The sequence below is a fragment of the Strigops habroptila genome, chromosome 19, assembly GCF_004027225.2.
Source record: "Strigops habroptila isolate Jane chromosome 19, bStrHab1.2.pri, whole genome shotgun sequence".
Lineage (NCBI taxonomy): Eukaryota > Metazoa > Chordata > Aves > Psittaciformes > Psittacidae > Strigops > Strigops habroptila.
This window is the reverse complement of record NC_044295.2, coordinates 5,224,112-5,245,702: the sequence shown is the minus strand read 5'-3', so window position 1 is coordinate 5,245,702 and position 21,591 is coordinate 5,224,112. Positions and strand designations below refer to the sequence as shown.

The 21,591-nt window shown below is 45.8% G+C and overlaps 2 protein-coding genes across 2 annotated transcripts in view; both read right to left on the bottom strand.

Annotated features, from left to right (window-relative positions):
- Positions 1-1,858: 1,858 nt before the first annotated feature.
- DCAF7 (DDB1 and CUL4 associated factor 7) lies at positions 1,859-18,706 on the bottom strand. The gene is made up of 7 exons (XM_030508865.1): positions 18,291-18,706; positions 11,733-11,891; positions 11,247-11,358; positions 10,079-10,197; positions 9,324-9,533; positions 8,626-8,743; positions 1,859-8,233 (listed from the first exon to the last, which is right to left on the bottom strand). Exons 1-7 carry the CDS (start codon positions 18,426-18,428, stop codon positions 8,061-8,063), a joined length of 1,029 nt encoding a protein of 342 aa, XP_030364725.1. The 5' UTR covers positions 18,429-18,706; the 3' UTR covers positions 1,859-8,060.
- Positions 18,707-19,310: 604 nt separating this feature from the next.
- Positions 19,311-21,591, bottom strand: part of KCNH6 (potassium voltage-gated channel subfamily H member 6) — a 33,364-nt gene continuing 31,083 nt past the window's right edge. Inside the window, exons 13-14 of the mRNA XM_030508792.1 lie at positions 21,351-21,549; positions 19,311-20,575 (exon numbers count right to left, since the gene is read on the bottom strand). Coding sequence (XP_030364652.1) covers positions 20,288-20,575; positions 21,351-21,549 — 487 coding nt within the window. The 3' untranslated portion in view covers positions 19,311-20,287. The remainder of the gene's footprint in view (positions 20,576-21,350; positions 21,550-21,591) is intronic.

Below are 21,591 nucleotides of genomic sequence, written 5' to 3'. Positions count from 1 at the left end.
TGTGCTCTCAACTTTGAAAACAAAGTTAATGGAAAACCAACATCATTACCCAACTGCAGGACAGCGTGGCAGGAGATACATTGGCCAAACCTTACCTCACCTCCAGCAGCATCCATCAACCATGTGAAGCTCCTTAGAGCCTGCCTGGAGCACCTTTTCCCAGCCCCTGAAGAGCAGCTGCATACCTGCCCTGTTCCACTGTGTCCTGTCCTGCAGCAGGACTGTGCCTGCCTGCCCTGTTCCGCAGTGGCCTGTCCCGCAGCACGTTTGTGTCCTGTTCCACTGTTCCTGTCCTGCTGCTGAGAGCACTCCAGTAGAGGGGGCTCGGAAACTGGTTAAGAACCAGCAGCCATCCTGCTGGTGGTGTGGGCAAAGCTAAAGAGAAGAAGAGGAAGGATGTTAAAGATACTAACATGATTTAGATCATTCCTTCCTTCCGAGCTGGCAGTCTGGACTGTTTATACAACAGCACTAAGTAAAAGGCACAAAATTAAATGCTTGTTACAGTCACAGGCACCCAAACACCTCAGATACCACTGTTCCTCTGCACCTATGCAGAGTATGTTCTGTTCCCATGGAGGTTTTCTTTTATTGTCACCGTTTTCAAGGCACTTTCTGAGCAGTGATGATGTCCTTTTCACTTACAGCTGGTATCAGAGCAGTGACTTTCCCAGGGTCACAGATCAAGTCAGCCAGAGACCAGCTGCTCCTCAACACTCACAAGAGACAGAACCTCTCCTCATCTCTTTTTCTACCCGTATTCCTCTACAGGCACTTGTTTCCCCACACTGACAGACAACCTGTTGCTCATCTTATCTACCAGTTCCTGCCTTTCTGCAGCTCCAAAGTTGCCTTCTTCCACTGGAGTGGGAGCTGAGAAAGTTCCTTCAGAGAGATCCAAAGCACAGATCCAGGGAAAACAAACTATCCAGGAGGATGCAGTATCTAGAAAGATGTAAACACATCTCTATGGTAAAAGACAAACAATACTTAGAAGGAAAGCATCTTTTCCAAATAAGGATTACAAGAACAAAGTCCATATATAGATTAAAAACCACTGTAGCATCTTTACAAGCAACTCTTTCCACTGTGCTCATGAAGCTTAAGAAGCTTTGATTTCAAAGCCTGTACACAAAGAATTACAGAGGAATTCAGTGTTGTCAGACAACAGTTTAGCTGGACTAGAGTTAATCTAAATACTTACTGAAGTCATCAGTCCTGCTCACCAAGGTCTAAGGTAAAACCAAACCCCCAAGTTCTGCCGCTCTAGTCCCCTCCAGGTCCCAGTTCCAGCATTGATGACTGTAAAGAAAACATCCCTTAACAGAGCTCACCTGGACACAGGAGAGACTCAGAAGCTGAATCAGCACCTAATTGCTTTGTCTTCAATTTACCTGTACTTAAGAAAGCCTCAGAGACCAATTATTTGGGTTCATCTTAACAACAACAACATGCAGGCAGAGAATTACCATTTGCTGTGCAGGGAACAAGCTCTATGCAAACTTGACAACATAAGCTCAACCACCACTCACATACAGGGACCCCAGAGCAGCTTCCTTTTAAGAAAGCAAATATTTGAAGTCCACACGCACCAACCATCCCATCACAGTTCTGTTGTGACTGGGTTCCTAACACCACAGTTGTTGGGAGTAACTTGCAACTCAGAGTAGCCAGAATGATCCAGTTTGGGTGTTTAGGAGGAGAGATCGATACATTTCACCAGAGACAAGATAAAGCAACTGCCCTCCCCTTGTTGACAGCAATAAACTTCACTCGGGGGGAATGAAGCTTATGTGAAGTCCCCCCCTGCTCATCCCCATGGATCCCAGGTTTTCACTCACCACACAGTGAACTGCAGTCGATCTACAAATGTTCCATTTTTATTACAAAGTATGAAAGGCAGAAAATACTGTACCTAATACACAGGAGGCTGAAACTTAGAAAGGAGGTTAAAAAACCGGAATAGAACTACATAGGAAGCAGGAAAGAGCATAAAAGGATGCAACGTTCAAGCCATTTCAGAAAGTTGCTTTCAGATTTACAGTTTCAACAACATGGTTCCATGACTCAGGCGTTAAAATCCATTGTAACAAAACTGGTTTTTGTATTTTCTCCATAAAAATAAAGGAATATAGGGACACTGCAGTTATCCATGTCAACAACATAGGTCTGTTGAATAGCAGGATACTAGGATTCCTCTAGGACAGCAGCAGAGTTACAAATCTCAATAGGGAAGTTGGAGAAAAGAAGGACAGAAGTAAAACTACTATTGCTTTAACATATTTTAGTGAGAACAAGATGTCAGGAATCTCCTATGGATGTTTGTACAATCATGCTACAAAGATTACACCTTCAGGAAATTACCACAACGGGACGGTGAATGGGAAGAGCAGAAGGGGAAACACACAGAAAAGTAAACATCTACTCGACTATTGGGAACAAAAATGCATCGGTGCAAGAGATTTCAGTTACATCGTACACTGCTACCAACCCAAGGTTAACAAAAAAAAAAGGTTCCTTTTAAGTAGTAGATTTCAGAATTCATCTTTACCAGGTTGTCAAAAGAAAAGCAAAGCCGCTCAGCTGGACCAGACTCTCTCACTCTCTGCTTCTTGCATTTCTGCCCCTGTTCAGGCACCAGAGATTCACCCTCATCTCTACCAGAGGGGACTTGCGTGCTGCATGTCTTGCAAGCAGGAAAGCAAACTCCAAGGGATGAGAGCTGGAACACGGGCTCACAGCTACTCGTGGCCACAGTATTTTCTTCAGGAAGCAGCTTACTTCTTCATTTGATTACATTTTCTGACAAGAAATCAACTTGATGGAAGCCACGTGGGTAACTTTTTACATTGGTTTTATGATGATGGGGACTCTAGTTTGATGCCAAGTATCAGAGGCTGCACAAAAAGCCACTGGGACACTTGGCAGACAAAGTGTTCATCTGGAATGAGGCAGCAGCAAGCCAGGCTCACAGGTGCCTTCGCCTCTGGAGTCTGCCAGGAATCACCAGTGAGTGACTGGGATTTAGCTGCATTTTGAATGACAAGGTTTTAGTGCTGGTGAAAGGTGCTGATCAGAAGTTCTGGGGATGTATTCCCTTTATAAAGAGAGGAGTCGGGGGCATGCTCAACTCCTCTCAATGTCTTTGAGAACCAGCCATTTCTGACCCTTCTCAGGTAAGCAGGGGGAAATGCAGCTGCATCTCCAAAGAAGTGTGAGAAAGTGCTCATTAAGTGCCACATCCAACTAAGTCCTTGGATTCTCTGCAAAGATCAAGAGAAGTGGGGACACTGCTGACAGCATTTGCTCGTTCCAGAGCTGATCTTGCACACTTCCTTTTAATGTTCACTGTACCAGAAACACAGACCTGCTCTGGAATCCTGCTCTGACAGTAGAAAGCAGGAAATATATATCAGAGAGAATGTGTTAACTGATGGGGTAACACAGCCAGGATTTGGGGTGGTAGGACCAGTTAGCAGTGGGAAGACTAAATGCTTCAGTACTTCGATGGAACTGTAACTACAATCTATTGAGCCAAGAGCTTACCCTTGCTGCTATTCCTCCTCTTCAGTTCATCACTCTTTCTGGCCTGAGTGAGTTTAAATACCACTAAGAAAGAAAGGACAAGTTCCAGAATTTAGGTTAGACTTTACAGACAGCAGCTGCAGTTTGTCTATCACAAAAATAAGTTAAGCAAAGGATCCAGCTACATCTTTACACAACCAACTTCTGCCATCGCGTTCAGATGGTAGAAGACTCAAAATGCCATCAAGATCCTCAGCAAAAGGGCCTCTCTGGGTGACAAGCAGCACAAGGTTGCTTGGGTTGGTTGTGTCAGTCTCAGAACACAGAGCTTCAGTTTCACATTAACAGCATTGTCAAGTGCTCCGTGGAACCAAAAGAGGGTCCACAACCACCACAGCCAGTTTAGGATTTTGGTGACTGTGGTGTTTAACATTTTATACAACACACAGACAAACGCCTGCCATAAAAGGGCTGAGGAAAAGATGACTCCCCTCCTAATCTTACCAAAAATATACTCCATAAAGTGCCATCTGCAAGAGAATGAAACAGACACACTCAGCTGTCTTCATTTACATTTAAAACAAGCACAAGAGCATCTGTGAATTCTAATCTATGGGACTCCTCCCCTCACCTAGTCTCTGGCACGCAGCGATCTGCAGTGGAGACTGATGCAGCTTTCTCATTGCAACACCAGGCAAAAATAGATCTTTTTACTATTATCCAGAACATTCAGGATGTACTTACAGCTAAGTTTTGAAAGGATCATTAACTTTGACTTATGAGAGGCAATGCCTCCCCCGTTAAGTACATTTCAAGGTTCCATAAGGAACAACCTGTATTATCAGTCTCCTTTTGTATCGTTCTTTGAAACCACTTTGTTTTCTTTCTAAATAGATTGTCAGTGCACTCAAATCCTTGCCTTTTAAATCCCTGCACGCAGAAGTACAATTCCCAGAGACGCAACCTACCATAGCCCATTTCATTTAGAGAATTAATAGAGCTGGCATCCTCTGCACTAATGCGCCAGCCAACTTGTTTTCACCTCACTAATGAGTTTCGCATGATCAAGATCTCCTGGTTGAGAGCCAATATACAAGCAGGAATCTATGTTCTGTTTAAACCAAGAAAGCTTGGTTTAAACAGAGCATAACCACCAAACATCAGCTTAGGATCTGGAATTAATCGACTTGGAGAAGTGCTACAGAACTACATAAGTGAGAGAGTAATATTTCTACCCCAGAATCAGTCTTGCCTGTACCAACAATAACATGTGATGTTCTGCTTTGTTAACCTCACTCATGCTCACTTTTCCCTTAATGTTACTTTATACTTAAGGGATATGAAGCATTTGAAAGCAATTGCTCTCCATCCTCTGCTTGCGCAGTAAACTTTCGGACAAAACTAATGCTTATGGGACACCTTTACACTCAATGTCATTGTTAAGCAGGTGAAATGTCACAAAAACTGTATCTTCTGAATCACAGGCTACAGTGACAAGTTTCAGGGGCTTATTTTATCTTGCAAATAAACTTGAACCAAGAAGCAGACCGTGAGTTTCCTACCTCTGTGTCAGCTGGTGCTGGTAAAAGGGCACCAAAGCCTCTCACTTCCTTCTCTATCTGGAAGTGCCATTTGCACTACAGAACATCTCACCCATGAGGATTTTCATGTCTTTTCAGTCATTAACCTTTCAAGTTGACTTCTTTGAAAAGAAGCTATTTTAAGTAGCATTTCCCTGTTCTAAACCAGCCTCTAGTGATTTAAAATGTAATTTCACATGAAGAACGACAACAGGTTATACCCAAAGCAATATGCTGTGGATCCAGAAGGTACCCCAACCAGCTAAACAAACAGGATTCAGGCTTTATTTAGAACCCACTTGAGCCTACAAGATGCCTTCACTTGTCTTCGACAAGTTTGGAACAGTTTTCAAAATTCCACAAATGAACTTCAAGCAGTTTTATGGATGGAAGAACTGACACTCTTCAAGTTCATAACAGGATTGTTTTCCAACCGTAGCAAAAGCCACCTGGCTATTCAGACTATCAGCTCTTTTATATATGCTCTCTTCTTATCATCTTAGTGTAAGAGATTGTATTCCACTAGGAATAAACTGCCTTTGCCATTTAATATAGCCTATGGAGTCTTTTAGTGACTTCAAACTAAATGATCTTTTGTCTTTTTTAAAGCACAGTTCTGCAGCTGCAAAAGCTGCATTTTCAAGCTAAGCCACAGATGTGTTCATCATTTACTCGTGCCGTCTATACAGGAACATGACTTTGAAGCATAAAGGGGACTACAGAAAGTATTAAAGCTACAGGTAGTTCCCTCTTAGTAACACAGCATATTATGCCTACCGTTCATAATTAAACAGTACATGACAAGTACAGGTTTCTAAGAGTATCTAAAGCTGTGAATGCCATTAACTGCTTCCACTAAGGAAATCCTACTCTTCACTTCGTTCTGCACAAGTATTTGCCAGCTCAAGATGAAGTGCTATTGCAAAAAGTGGTACCCTAATCATTCAGCTAACACTGGTCTGACATCTAGATCAAATCTATGGGATCATAGCACTGCTGCTAGTAAGAAAAAACTGACCTTCAAGTCAAATCAAGCTTTCTATCAAGAATCCCACAACTGAACACAGAATGGCATTGACAAAACATGAGCTCGAACTGCGTGAGAGTCTCTTGGTTCTCTGATAGTAAAAGGAGTGATGGAATAAAGCTGTCCCTACTGAATTCCTATCAAATTCAAAGCAAGGCAGTGCTTTCCTGAGCTCCACGTTGAGAAGCAGCCTGTAGAAGAGTATTGCTGTATGTCCAGAATGGCGAAACTCCTCCGATTCTGTTCTGTATTTGACAGTGCTTTCAGTGTCAACTCCACTGTTTCACTGCAATCACTTTCCCAGCTTGCCTTTCCTGCACAAACTGCCAAGATTCCCGTTTGCCAGTGTCCTTCTGCCTCCAACTGCAGGTGAATACTCATCAGGTGGAAAGACCTTTGATCGTTTCTGACATTTACATCAAGACTCGGCTGGAACACCCTCCCAGACCAGCTATGCTTGGCATGTCTTCACTGGGAGAGTACTGCAGAGCATTCATCTGAGGAGCTACGTTACATTAAGACTTCACTGATGATTTTTATCTTGCCTAATCCACTCAGCTTTGCTTGAAAAGTGTTATTGTAGAGTGATCCACTCTTCAAAACTGAAACAGAAGCCCTTGGGCACATCCCCGAAAGCTACAAGGGTGACAAGTTCCAAGCTTTAGCCTCAATGGCACTTTCTTTCCCTCTACATCTATCTTTGTGCATTGCATTAGGGAATAATTTCTTCCAGAGAAACAGCTTTTATCTCGAGAGCAGACCAGCTTTTCTGACTCATCTCCCTCCTTCAACAAGACCTGACAGTACAAAGCAAATACACTTTGGAAAGAAAGATTGCTTTGCAGTCCTCTCAAGAACTCCCAGGAACACAGCCCAGACATAAAGAAGCTCCAAGGTACAGGCTAACCCCAAAATCTTGCTCAGATCATTTGCCAATCAAGCAAGCTACAAAGTGTGAAACCATTTTATTTTGGTTTAGATAGGAAGTCTTCCGAAGGGAAATCATTTGATTGGAAGTCTCAATCCCAAGTCCATTACAAATCACACTTTTCCAGGAGTAGTTTACCTCCTGGGAGCTTAAATCATGCATGTATCTTCTTCCTGAAACCTATAACCATTCTGTCAGCTAACACAAGTGCAGGATACACACAAATCCAGTCATAAGTTAAAAATAAGGCCTGCCATAGTAACAACTGCCTCTAGCATCAGAGAAGTGTAAAGAAATTGTGCAACAAGTACTTGTACTTCACAGCACCAGGAAATTCTGCCCAGGTCACCAGGTGTAAGAGCCAAGGCAACAGTTGATTCTGGCAGGCCTTTACTGCCAGGGAGCCTGCAGTGTTGTATCAAGGAACAGATCCTGCTTTGGGCATCTGGAAATGGATCACATATCAAAAGTAAGAATTAGGGAGGAAAAAAAAATCACCTTACTCAATAGAAAGTTATAGCCCAATATATAAAAAACATACAAATGTTTCAACAGTTTAGAGGCAGCAACAACAGGAATGCTAAAGATTCCTGCCAAGGTGGCTGTTAACATCAGTGTCTTTTTCCCCCCCCACCTTGTTTTGCACCTGCATCTATTAAACTAGTTGATGTGCTACCTCAGCTGGCTGACAAACACAGGGACATATGCTGCAACTTAAAAGCCTGCAAGCTTCTTAATACAGTCAAACAAATATACAGAACTTTAACTGAGGGGAAAAAGAAGGAAACCAGAACCCAAAAGGTCCAAGAGGCTCAGCACGTCTCTGCATTTTAGAGTCTTGGAGAGACAGAAGAAACCTGCCATTGATTCTTGTAACAGTTCCTTGTGACAGCAGATGCAAAGCAACAACAGATACTGGCCACTTGACTTGCGTTGTTCTTACTTTGGAGGGGAAGGGAAGTTATACAGCCCTGCCTCACTGTGGCATGAAGCAGTAATGTTACACCCTCAAAATCTCCAGGCAGTTGTTGTAGCAGATAGCTATCCAGTCTGGCTGAGTTGATGCCCACTGTACATTGTTGATTTCTCCCTCTGCTGTATAGGCCAAGATAGGGTCCTCAATGGCACGAGGCATTTGCTGGATATCCCAGATGAGAGCCTGATGGTCATCCGCTGCAAATGGAAGAGAAAATGGGAAATGCAACCAAAGATCTCCATACATAGCTACTGACAGGCATATAGTCAGGGAAGTTAAGATAGGACATAACTTGTAGTCCTGATGAGATACAACTATGCTGCAACAAAATCAACTTGGATCATTATATGTTATCCAGGACAGAGTTGAAAAACAAGTGACCAGTGGAACTCCTGTGAATTGAAAACATGTAAGAACTAGATTGCAAAAAGCTAAGGAGCATTAAAATACTACAGCTTAGCCAAAGCCATGCACAGTTTGGGCACTGGGCTTTGCTACCACACAATTAAGCTCTAGGTGTCCACTTCATAGCACTGAAAGACTCTCAGGGATTCACCAATGCAGCTGGATAGGGATGGATCACACTTACCAGCTGTGCAAATGTGGCAGGATGAATGAGGTGCCCAAGCAATTCCATTTACACACGCTCTGTGGTTGTTTAACCTGGCAACAGGAGTGCAGGGAACTCTGACATCTAGAATCACAACCTTCAGAAACAAAACCCAACCCAATTAGTAACCTGCATTTGTTTCTTCAGAAAACCAAATATTTTGAGCTAAGGCTATAAATACAGCCCTCTCCTAAAGGATGTAGTTGGGAAGCAAACACTGCTCTCAAAGAATAGCTTCTGCCTGGTCAATGTGTCTGATGTCTCAAAAGCAGTCAGACCTCAGGGAGGGCTTGCAAGATACACAAGGGCAAAGGAATTGTGCTTCCCTGAAGCAGCAGAGCTGACAAATGAAGATACCCTGCCCTGTGTGCTGAACCCAGAAAGAGCAAGGTGACTGAAACACCTGCAGGTAAGATTTTATGTGAAAGTTATTGCTCAACTGGCTCAGAGACCCCTCTTAAAAATCAGCTGAAATACATATGGGCCATAGAGATCTTCAAGTTTACAATGCCAGTTACTTCTTTAGCTAAAGTTAGTGCATGAAGAGTTGGTGCTTAATTATACTCCAGTTCAGGTACTGACACTGCCCTCTAAAGAGCTGACCACTAAGCAGTACCAAGCCACCTCCCAAGAAACCACAGCTGCCAGCACCCAAAGAGAATGAGCTGCCACCTTACCTCCATACCATCCATGGCCATTGTGGCAAGATAGTTGGGATCCTGCTTATTCCAGCAGAGACGCAGCAATGGATGGTGCTGTGGGTCCTCATAAATGATGGTGCTGTGCTCCAGATGACGGAGATCAAACATCCTCACTGAACCATCTGCACCGACGGAAGCGAACATGTCTCTGCCACCGCCTGCCCGGCTGAACGCAATGTCATAGACCTGCTCGGTGACAGGGCAGAAAGAACACCTCAGCTTTAGTGAGCACACTGCCTTCTCCTCCACACCAAAAGGGATGGTACCTATGGACAGCAGGCCCAGTTGTGACATAGTCTGTAAAGTACTCAATGTTCCTAGCAAGTTTTTAGTGATTACACTTGCCAAAAGGAGGAGGAAGGCCAGGTTGGACGGGGCTTGGAGCAACCTGCTCTAGAGGAGGGTGTCCCTGCCCATGGCAGGGGGTTGGAACTGGATGAGCTTTAAGGTCCCTTCCAACCCAGCCTGGGATTCTATGACTCAGGAGCATAATCTAATAAAACAAGCATTTCTTAAGTCTAGATTCTAAGATGAGTAAATAGAGTAGTTTTGATGGCCAATAGTAGAGTTTTAATTAGTTTGGTACTCAAAACTGTGTATCTTAATCTTGGATAAATTATCTTTTTGGATTATCAGATCTTTCAAGAAAAAGGGTGGAAACATAGAAGTTTTGCTCCTTTTCTACCACTTCAAAAATATGTAATATAAACAATCAGAAAAAGCCCTCTCACCTCTTTGTCATGTGCAATAAGCTGGGTTTTCACGTGGCCAGAGACCAGATTTACTCTTCCCAGAACTTGTCCTGTCTCCAGACCCCAAATAGTGCAGGTTGTGTCAATACTAGATGTACCTGAAACAAAAACCACTGTGTTATCAAAATTAATATGATCACAAAGTATTTAATCACTTACTGAGTTAATGTAACACTCCCCCCAACATCTACAGATCAAAATAGCTACAAGAACAGCACACGACTGAAATCAGGAATGTCAAACAGCCAAGAGCTTCCCATGCATTTAAATGACCCAAACCTTTTAGCTGCAGAAATAGTCTTCCACACAGGAATAAAGTGTAAATAGCTCATGTCTACTTCCATCTATTCAGAAGCCTGATGCAACTCTGAGATGAGCCTTCCCATCCTCTAAGTCTCATGTGCATGTCAAACCCAAAATTCAATCAGAGTGTTGCAATACTGTGTGATTATTAATTGATTGTTGCTGTGGACTGAAGGTGGGGGTGGCAGTAAAGCTCTTAAGAAATGAGAGATGCAACACACAAAAAATAAATCATGTAGTAAATAATTACTAAGACATATTATCACTGTTAATCTCTGGGCAAATCCCCCTGACATAAATGGCTGTACTCTTCGGGAAACAAACCTCTGCTGGATCAGGCATCTCGGATTCACGATTTGTCCCATAGGCTATAATTAAACCTTAAGCATTCAGCCCCCTCCTCCAACTGAATTAAGGGTTCTTGGCTCGACTCCTGCTGCTGAAATGGCTTCACAAAAGACAAAGCTTGGTACACGGTTTCCTATCTGCTCCAGAACACACTGAAATAAAGCCACGGGAGTTGATGTACATCAGTACTCAGCACCACAACAACAGCTTATGTACCCTGAAGAGTAAGACTCCCTATCTGCAAATCAGGAACATGCCTAATCCAACCTAACCAACCCATTCTGTACTGAACAGGGCACCTTTCAGTGCAGAAAAAGTCTCCATGAGCTGCACAATGATGCAGCTTTATGATGCAGAAGTTTGTCCGCTGGGAAGTGATCAGATTAACTATGGGACATGCAATGACACAACAGTCAGTCATAGCCCACACTTCGCCAGCCTGAATTCAGAAGTGTGCCTTTTCCATGCCAAACACGTAGTGTTTTGTCAGTCTCACCTAGAAGATAAGGATCCACTTCATTCCAGTCAAATGATGTGAGTGGAGCACAGAAATCAGAGTTCTTGTTGTTGTTCAGCAAACATTCCAGCCGGGTCTCTGTTTCACCCACCTTTAGGAAAAGTGAAACATCCGATTTACACATCCACATCACACAACTTGTTCCACTCGTACTCCCAAAACATAAGGTGTTAATCCTAAAGCTCTGGAAAACACAATCACCATCTCTAGCTTCACTAAGGCAACTGAACCAGCAACTACCGTGATAATTCCACTTCTCCTATCGTCTTCATATTTAGCACATTTATTGCAATTAAGGAAACAAATCAAGTGCTCTGACTTGATTTTATGTCTTAACACTGTAGCAAGGGCAAGACACCCTGAAAGCAAAGTAACCCACTTCAAGAAATCTGGTCTTGAGTGAAAATGAGATCAAGACCCAACACAGTATCATGGTTCATCTTTTCCTAGGGAGGATTTACTCACTCTCCACACTCGCAGATAGTCCCCACTAGTTGCCAGCAGGTCTGGATATACTCCCTTGGTGTCTGGGATCCACATAAGCTTGGTGGTAGGGTAGGGGTGGTCAAAGGTGTTCCTGCAAATGAATTCTGAGCTCTCTTCATCCAAACCAACAAGCTGCACCTGTAAGAAGCCATATTTGAAAGAAAGCATTTTATCAAAGTACTCATTTATAACTACAGCATTAAGACTGAGTGTATTTCAGAAGGACACCCTCTGTAACCTCAAGGACAACATATAAGTACCATCATGCCAATGGAATGAGAAACCATTAAAGCTTTGCTACCAAGCTGGGGCATGTAAGCCAAGTGAAGTCCACACCATCAGCACAGTGCTTTGCTTTGAAGAGATGATCTCATATGAAGCAAAATCCAACCCTAAAGGATTAAAGACCACCCTTTTCTTTTCCACATTGCAAAGCCTAGTTTAAATCACAGGCTTAAACAGCACTAACATTATTGCAACTCATCTTTAACCAAAGTGATGCTGGCAGTGTCGTTTGCAGAGAGCAGGATGAGCTGCAGTTTGCACGACAACCACCCACAATTAAAGCCCGTATCATGGAATTCTTGGCCATAACCCTGCAGATTGTGACAGATCCTGTCAGCTAATTAATCAAGCTGTTTTCAGCATCCCATTACCTAAAACGTTCTGTCACAACTGCATGAAATTAAGATCCAGATTAATCACATCAATGAGTCAGAAAGCAAAATAGAATTCAGGCTTAAAAAAAGAATTGGAAAGCTGAAAGATTTCCATCATTATCCCAATGTTTTGTGTGAAAAGGCCAAGAAAGCAAATCTGCTGAAGGATTCTTGGTGACCGAATTCCAAGGTAGGTTTCTTGCACAGTAATGTGACAGGGGAAGGGCTAACTCACACCAGAGAGTGATGCAAGACAGAGCAAACAAGAAACTATCTCCACATAGCTTGGCCATGACAACACCTGAAGTAATGCTTGAAGTCCTAGACATGATGTTATTAGAAAAATATTGACATGTCAAAGTGTTCTGAGAACGATATGATGCTGGGAAGATGTGTTTGACCTAGCAGAGACCACAAGACCTAAACAGGATGAAAGCCCTACTGTGTTAAATGCTGCTCAAACACAAACATTGTGAGGATAACTCACTACCATTTGTTTGTAAGCTGCTCATGGTAGGAACTTCCTAATACTTTCCACACAGCAGCTTCCTCCTGGAAACAGTGGCTTAATGAATTTTGTCTAAGATGTTTATCTGGAAAAATCCTACATATTGTAGGATAAGCAATTTGGTCAATAAACTACACCTTTAAACTAGATCAGAAGTCTACCATATTGTTTTCTACATAACAGAAAACCAACAAATGCTTCAGTGGATCTTAAACAATAACATTAGCAGTTACGAGCCCATTTAGATATGCTCAGAACAAATGCAAAACTTGCCCCTGTCACAAGTCCTTCCCACCCCATAACAAACCCTAAAAGACCCTATAGGATGCTTCTGAAATCAGTGTTATTTGTCAGCCTCGCACTCTCTTTATTACAGCTACTCCTTATTATACTTCATACTCTAGTACGAATCAGTCAAGAATCTCCCAGTCTCCCCAAGTGAGTGCCACACAGCTTTCAAACTCCTTAGGGATCACAACCACTAAGCCGATTTTACAAAGGAAGCAACTTGTCCTTGGAGATGGAAAAATCTCACGGCAAGGTCAGGATCAGAAGACAAATGACCTCTAATTATTTCTTCTGCTGTTTGCAGCCCAGTACGAGTGTGTTAAGCCTACACAAAGCAACGAACATACTCAGAACCAGAAGCCAATCTCAAACAGCAAAGGACTCACTTCCATTGCTGTGAATGTTCATCTTCCTGCACTGCATCTCCAGGTTTAACCCCTCCTCAGATCTGAAGGAAAAGCAGTGACCGTGTGACAACCCAATATCTTTGTGATCTGGGATGTTTTTAGATGTAGGCCATTAAGGAGAACCAAACTTGCACTAACACCACCGTGCAAGAGCTGCAGATCAGGTGTCTGACACTGACTGGCAGCAGCCTGCGACAGCTCTGAGCAGGAGGCACTGGTCTGCCCAGAGACAGGAGCAAGAGCAGAAAATACTGCTTGAGAAGCTCTATTCTTTCTTAGCTCAGCATATTCAAAGGTATGACTCTTCTCTTTGCACTTGATCACATACAGCAATTACAGAATCCTTCTATTCATCCTCTTGTGCAGGTTGAGCATGAAGAGATGGAATGAGTTTCAGGATGCTTAATTAATATTAGAGCCCTGTCACTCCCTCCTGCAAGAGAGGAAAGATGTGCTGCTGCATGAAGCCCAGCCCAGATAAGAGTGAGGAGATGCTAACAGCAAAGTAACTGTCAATCTGGGTAGGATTTGAACCATTCTGCATCTACCTGTAACTCATCCCAGTGGGAAAATGAGGACCAGTGTGTTCCATCTCCCTTAGTTTTGTAATTATACTGTGCCAGTAGCCAGAAATCCTAAATATTTAATGTTTCTCCAATACATCAAGATATGCTAAAATTGGATGTGGATTTTCATTAGGCTTAATTGCAACTGTGCAACCGAATAAAGAAATCATTCCACCCGCATTCCTTAACTTCTAAAAGAATGACATCTCTCTTCAACAGAATCCAAAAGAACTGGACACAGAATTAAACAATGCACCGTTTGGTAACAGCTTGCTGCTTTTTCCTGCATGCTCTGAGGAACAGTGAAGTAAGTTCAAAGTACTTTTTTTAACTTCATCCCTTTAATCTAATTAGTAACTACTAAGAACAACATTCTTTTAGGGTCAGGTCCAATCAGAAAGCTTTCACTGCACCAATTCATTTCAAACATGCAATCGAGTTTTCTTTGCAACTCAAAACCTGACAGAAATGACCCTCTGGTACAACAACCACCCTGAACCCACTTGATTTGAGGCACTGCTCAGGAAAAGATGGGAAGCATATGGTCACAACAGTGCTCTGGTACAGGAGGGAGCAGTGTCCAGCACCACCCTCTGCTGTTTTCTAAACTGGACTCTAGTTTTGCCTTGCAGATAGATCCCCAAAACAGCCTTTCCTGATGTTTTCCACACATGGTTCCTGACCCATGGAGCCACAGTCAGGAGCTTGTGGAACAGCATTAACAGAGAGATTTATGAATAGCTCTGTTCCCTCTCATTACACCAGTGACCCACGAGACATTCTAAAGGCTGACAGCACTTTCCTAATCCCAGAAGTTTGGGAAACACTACCTTAAATAATTTTAGTTTTTCCATCTCTCTTGTACCAGTGATTTATCAGCAAAGGTGTACAAGCTGAAACAAAAGTCCTTTGGGGTTCGAACAGTTCTTGGCAACCAGCTTTTGATATGCTACAGAGCCTGTTAGTGTGGGGGCTGACAGAGCTTAGAAGTGTCTGGGAATTGGGGATAGCAGTAAATTAGGGTTTGGCAGCCAATAAATGTGAGTTCTCCACAAAAGAGAGATGTAAACAGCCATTTCACATATGTAACACAAGTATTTCAAGCTCTGGTAATTTCTACAGAAACAGAAAATCACAGAGACAAACAAGACAAGAATCCTCTTTCTTTCACTGTAACTCCCTCAAAGTGAGCGCTGCTGCTTCAACACTTGGTGCATTCAAGTCTTCTTAAAAGAAGCCCTAAACAAGAAGAGTAATAAGGAAAAGGTACATTCACCTATTTGGTTAGATTTTAAGCAAGCTAGAACTGCTATTCCAGACCATTAGGGTTTTTTTAACATACTAAGGATAAGGAAGAAAGCTTTTGGAACAAACCACTGCAACATCAGGAACAAAGATGTTTGGAGACTGTCAGAAACCTCTAAAGATTATAAGTGCAAAGAGAAAGCTGAAATGAAACTGAATTTTCATTATCCTTTTAATTAGTGCCAACTGCACCTATAAGTGTATTTTGATGTCAGAAGCTGGCAATATAAAACATCTCAACTGTGAAGGGCAAATTATGCAGGAGGACAAAGCCTTCACACATGCCCTGTAAAAATCTTAGTTTATGCTTACCCAAAAAGTCAGGCTATAAACCCAACTGCTCCAGACCCTTTGCAGCACAAGGTTATGGACCATTTACACAGGACAACTTCCCTTTCCCTTAGTTATACCACTGACAAAAATAAAAGCTGGAGCTACACCTAACACAACCATAGAGTACTTGCCCAGGAATTCCCAATCTGGAGCATGAAGCTATTCCCTGAGTGTTTCAGTATCCTCCGAAAGACTCAGCAGAGCTGTGAGAGTCATAGTAAGACACCATAAAGAAAGTGAAGATTAAACAGCACTCCCAAGCTTGTTCTGGCCCCCAAAGTAAAGGGGACAACATCAATACTTGAAGCAATAACACCACTTGCAATCACGCAAGACAGCTCTCTTGACTATCCTGCAGAGAAAGGCTGTACCTGAGAGTACTACAAAAAGCACCAAACAAGAAAACCACACACACACAAATCCACCCCAAAAGAAGAAAAAAAAACCCCACGTTGAAATATCAGAGACACAGCAAACCATCTCAGCAAAGTGAAGGTTTCACCACATTTATTGGTCAAGTTTAATTTTTAATCACACACCATCTTTATTTCTATAGCAGCAGAATCCAGACTGGCGTTCTCTCATTCTCATACAATTAGTTTCCAGCTCTTTACACCACATAAAACTCAAGAGCATGTGGTGCTTACGTGGACTGAAGTCACCAGAATAGTTAGTCCTGAAGTTCAGAGGGGAACATTCACAGACAGCAGTGATTTACATCGTCCTACGTGCCTTCTGTCTGCAACAACTGTGAGTGTAAAGGGTAGAAAAGAGAGGGGCTGACTCAACCTCTTTCCATGTGCAGCATGAATTGGAAAGAAGACCTGACCACGCTGTCATTGAGAGGGAATGGGCCAAACTTAAGGAGATAAAGGCAACCTAAATGCATACCCCTTGATGAACCAATTCTACAACCTCTAAACACGAAACCTGTTGGCAAGTTTGTTGTTTTGGCTTCTCAGAGTACAGACTACAAAACCATTCCTTAGTTAGGCTTTAAACAAATTAAGTTTTCAGGCTCCAGGACCTGCCTCTTCCCAGCAGTACTCCCAATGGCAGGAGCCAACTCATCCACAGCCAACTCATCCTGCCTGAGCTACAAAGCGCTCAGCAGAAGGATCACATCTAGGGCAGCTACAAGTGCAGTAACTTAAGTACTGTAAGAGATGTCACCCCAGCTGCACCTTCACTCCCTCTCATTATATCCTGCACAAAGCCCAGTAATCCCCAACTTTCTGACATTATTTTTCACAACCTCCTGGCAAAGCTACAAAGCACACATGCTATAAACGCACAAAACTGTAGCTGCAAAACCTTTCGTTTCACACAAACTTCAGGATGCTCTGTAGCGATGGCCTTTTCCTTATGTCTCTTTTATCTAGATGAACTCATTACACTAGACTAGCACATTAAAATCTGGTCAGAAATGACTGCACAAGTGTTTGGAAAGGTGAACATGTAGTCTCTATTAGTCTCATAGTCTCAACATAAAGTTCTCCACTTATATCTGGCATGGAAACACTGAAGACATAATCTCACACCTCATTACACCGTTGTTCTCAGAGCAAAGTAAAGGTACTGAGGAATCAGCGAACATGGTTTATGTATTTATGAAAAGAAGTTATCCCACAGAAGCCTTGACAGCAAGAAAGTCTAACGAGAACAGCAAAGATTTCCAACACAGACACCCCATATATGAGCAAACGTCAGTCCTGGCCATAAACTATCCTTCACATTGAAAAAGAGCCAGGCATGCCCCAGCTAAGGGCCCTTCCTGGCTGCGAGGCTGCCAGCAGCAGCACCCATGGCTCTTCCCAGCCCCTGTCTCCCATCAGCTGAGGACTTGAGGAAGGAAACCAGCCCGAATCTAGGCCAGCATCCTGCCCGTCAAGGGAACGCAGAATCATAGAATCAACCAGGTGGGAAAAGACCTTTAAGCTCATCCAGTCCAACCATTCCCCAGCACTGCCAAGGCCACCACTAACCCATGGCACTGAGGCCTCGGCTACACGGGGTGTGAACACTTGCAGGGACGGTGACTCCAGCACTGCCCTGGGCAGCCTGTTCCAATGCCTGAGCACCCTTTGGGGAAGGAATTGTTCCTCAGCTCCATCTAAACCTCCCCTGGGGCAGCTTGAGGCCGTTTCCTCTTGTCCCATCCCTTGTTCCTTGGGAGCAGAGACCAGCCCCCTCCTGGCTCCATCCTCCTGTCAGGCAGTTGCAGAGAGCGACCAGGTCCCCCCTGAGCCTTCTCTTCTCCAGACTAAACCCCCCAGGTCCCTCAGCCGTTCCTCATCACACTTGTGCTCCAGGCCCTGCACCAGCTCCGGTGCCCTCCTCTGGCCCCGCTCCAGCACCTCAATGTCTCTCTTGCAGTGAGGGGCCCGCCGGGGTAAGTGTCGGCTTTCCTCCCCTTCCCTCCGCCCCAGCCCCGCCGCCCGCTGCCAGCAGAGCCGGGCCTCGCTGCCCACCTTGTTGTTATACTCCTCCACGAAGCTCCCCAGGGCCAGGCGGAACCGCTTGTCCGGCCGGACGCTCCAGTTCATGGCGTACACGGTCCAAGGCGCCTCATACTTGTAGATCTCCTTCCGCTTCCCGTGCAGCGACATGGCTCGGCCGAGGGGGGCCCCGGGCAGCGGCGGGGCTGAGGCGGGCAGCGGGCTCAGCCGAGGCGGGACTGGGCTCGGCGGGGAGCGATGGGCCCGGCTGACGGGAGCGCGATGCCGGAGCGGGCAGGGGCGCGGGGAGGCCGCGGAGGGAGCGGGGGAGGCCGCAGCTCGGCGCCGCGCCCCGAGGCTCCGGACCCCGGCGGCGGCAGGAGCAGCGCGGAGGCCGTGTGGGACTCAGCCCCTCACACAACGGGAACGGAAGCCACGCGGGAAACCCCACCCCCTGCGTGCGGATTGGCTGTACAGCCTGTCATTTAGAGTCTCTGGCGTCTACTGGCTAATTCACCCGTCCGTTTGGCCCTCCTCGGTTTTCTATTGGTAGCTTTGCCCTTCATTCCAAAGGGACCCTCACCCTCTGGCTGGGAGAACCTATCGTCGCTTTTGACTCCGCCCTGGAGGGAGGCCACGCTCGTTCTCGACATCTTATTGGCTACCAGTGGTCGCAGTGGCGCGGGGCGGGACCTTGAGCCTTTATTGATCAACGATTGGCTGGAAGAGGTGTCAGTCACGTCAGGCTGAGGCGGGCTGGAGGAGAGACCGCGAGTTCGAGTCCCGCCTCCGCTGAGTGGGTTTGGCTCTAATTAACTGAAGCTTAATGATGGGGTTTCATTTGGAGTAACCGGCTGCAGCCCCCCAGGCCCTATCCTTGACCCCTTAGACCTGCCTATGGTCTCCATTAGTCCCACACTCCCTGGATGAAGCAACTGGGATTTGCCTGCAGGCTCTCCAGGGGTTTTGCAACATGAGCGCCTTGTGCCTTGTACTGCCAGGGAGGAATTCAGGGATGCTCCCAACAAACACGGGTGAAATCCACATTAGGTGCCAAAAACATCTTTATTAGGAAAGTGTACGCTAAAACTCCAGAGAAAGAGATGCTCACAGTTTTACTACTGTCAAAGGGAGCTCGATACATGAGCAGGCAGCCTAGGACTGTCACAGCATCTAACCGAAGGGCAAGGCAGCAGTGCGGAGTGGGCTTCTCCTACAGGGAACGCAGCAGGACTCTGCCAGGGAAGGGGCTGGGGAAGAGGAAGCATCTATCAAACCTTTATCAAAAGAGAAGCTGGGGTGAAGGGCTGGAGATGAGGTGTTGGGGCTCTCTGGGATTGTGCTTTTGAGTTTTGTGCTTTATATGCCCAGGCCAGAAACCAGTTGGGTTGATCTGGGGAGTTGTGGGTTGGGGTTTGCAAGGTGCCATCAACCTTGCTGGAGAAGTCAATGCCCTGGGACTCGTACTGAAGCATGCTGAAGTGGAAGGGGCTGTTGGCCTTTAGTTTTTCTGTCCTCTGTCCTTGTCCTGGGCTTCCCACCTGCAGCTCCCCCAGCACCACACTGTGGAGATCTCCTCCTCCTCTGCTGACTACCCTCTCTGTAATGCCCATGGGCTCTGCTGGGCTAAGCCCAGTGCCAACGCAATGGTCCCTGCTCCAAAAGCCGGCAGCAAAGTGGCCTCGCAGCTGAGAGCTGTGGCTTTGCTCTCCTCTGGTCGCTTGTGCCGTTCTCGAGAGGAAGCCTTAGCAAGGAAGAGGCGGTGGGTACTGTTTGGCTGGTGGCGGTAAGAGCTGCTCTGGGTTCACTAGAATGTGCAAATGAAATCTACTCTATGGAACCGCTGGAAAACGTTGACCTTGGAAGCCAGTCGCTCTACTCTTCCTTCCACGGTGGCAGAAGTCAGCTATAAATTATACCCCTGAGCCAATGGCATTGTCCTCTGGCTTACCCTTGCAGTCAAAATCAACATCAACTGACCGAGCTTGCAGTTGAGGTTCCTCTTGACTTGCTTCGCAGCCCCCACATCTCTAACTTCCAGGAAGCACTGGGTCAGAGAGGTGTCTCTGAATGTCCTGGTGCTCGGAAGATGCCTCCAAGTGCTCAGGGAGGGAAGGGAAGCGAGAGCCCCGACAGAGTCCCTGGGTGTTTGGTGCCCTTTGGTGGGGAGGCTCTGGGTTCGGGAGAGGTGGGGACTGGTGCTCCTGCTTGGAGTAGACCACCGTGGTTTTGCCGGGTGCTGCAGTGAGGTGCATCCCGCTTGATGAGGAGTCCCTGGATTTCAAGTGGAACTTTTCTACCTCCGCGTAGCTCGGGCTCTGGTAGGAAAGGAAGAACCAGGGGGGTTATGGCAAAACCAAAACCAAGTGGCCACACTCCCTCCTCACCCCATCAGGCTCCAAGCCCCCAAATGTTATATTTGCATGAGCAGAGGAACCCACACCCCTCCCTACTGATGGGACAAACTGGTAGTGTTGGAGATGGCAGCCTGTGCCCCCAAATCATAGAACGGTTTGGGTTGGAAAGGAACTTATAATCATCCAGCCCCAACCCCCTGCCACGGGCAGGGACACCTTCCACTAGAGCAGGTTGCTCCAAGCCCCTGTGTCCAACCTGGCCTTGAACACTGCCAGGGATGGGGCAGCCACAGCTTCTCTGGGCACCCTGTGCCAGCGCCTCAGCACCCTCACAGGGAAGAGCTTCTGCCTTAGATCCAACCTGAACTTCCCCTGTTTCCGTTTGAACCCATCACCCCTTGTCCTATCACTCCAGTCCCTGATGAAGAGTCCCTCTCCAGCATCCTTGTAGCCGCCTTCAGACACTGGAAGCTGCTGTGAGGTCTCCACGCAGCTTCTCTTCTCCAGGCTGAACAGCCCCAGTGTTCTCAGCCTGTTTGTATGGGAGGTGCTCACTCAGTGATGCACCGGGCAGAAGCATCTCCAGGTACATCTACTCCTATTTCAAGACCTCTGGGCTTTGCCTGGACCCAGGCTATGCTTTACCTGCCTGGAGGCAACCCCTGGTCCTCCCAGACCCATGTGCTTGGGGCAGAAGGAAGCATGGCCGGGTCTGGGACACGAGGGGTGGCTTTACCTGCTCCGGGGTGGTTGGCTCCTGGTCCTCTGGGGGTGCGCAGGGGGCGAGCGGCTCCAGGCTCCGCGGGAGGATGCTGTACATGGCCAGGCTGTGGGAGGACGGCGAGATGGGGCTGTACGCGGGTGGCACTTGGGACAGCTGGCGCTGCAGGAGCTGGAGGATTATATTGATGTCTGATGACATCCTGGACTCCAGCCTGGGGACAGAGCAGCCCGGAGTTAGCACGGCATCCCACCAG

What these genes read in the sequence shown, in the direction of transcription:
- DCAF7 (XM_030508865.1), bottom strand. Translation starts at nt 18,428, where the DNA reads ATGTCGCTGCACGGGAAGCGGAAGGAGATCTACAAGTATGAGGCGCCT. An exon ending in ACTATCTGCGAGTGTGGAGA is followed by an intron (nt 11,359 to 11,732) that starts GTGAGTAAATCC and finishes CTTTTCCTAAAG; the next exon opens with GTGGGTGAAACAGAGACCCG. An exon ending in TTATTGCACATGACAAAGAG is followed by an intron (nt 9,534 to 10,078) that starts GTGAGAGGGCTT and finishes GTCACCGAGCAG; the next exon opens with GTCTATGACATTGCGTTCAG.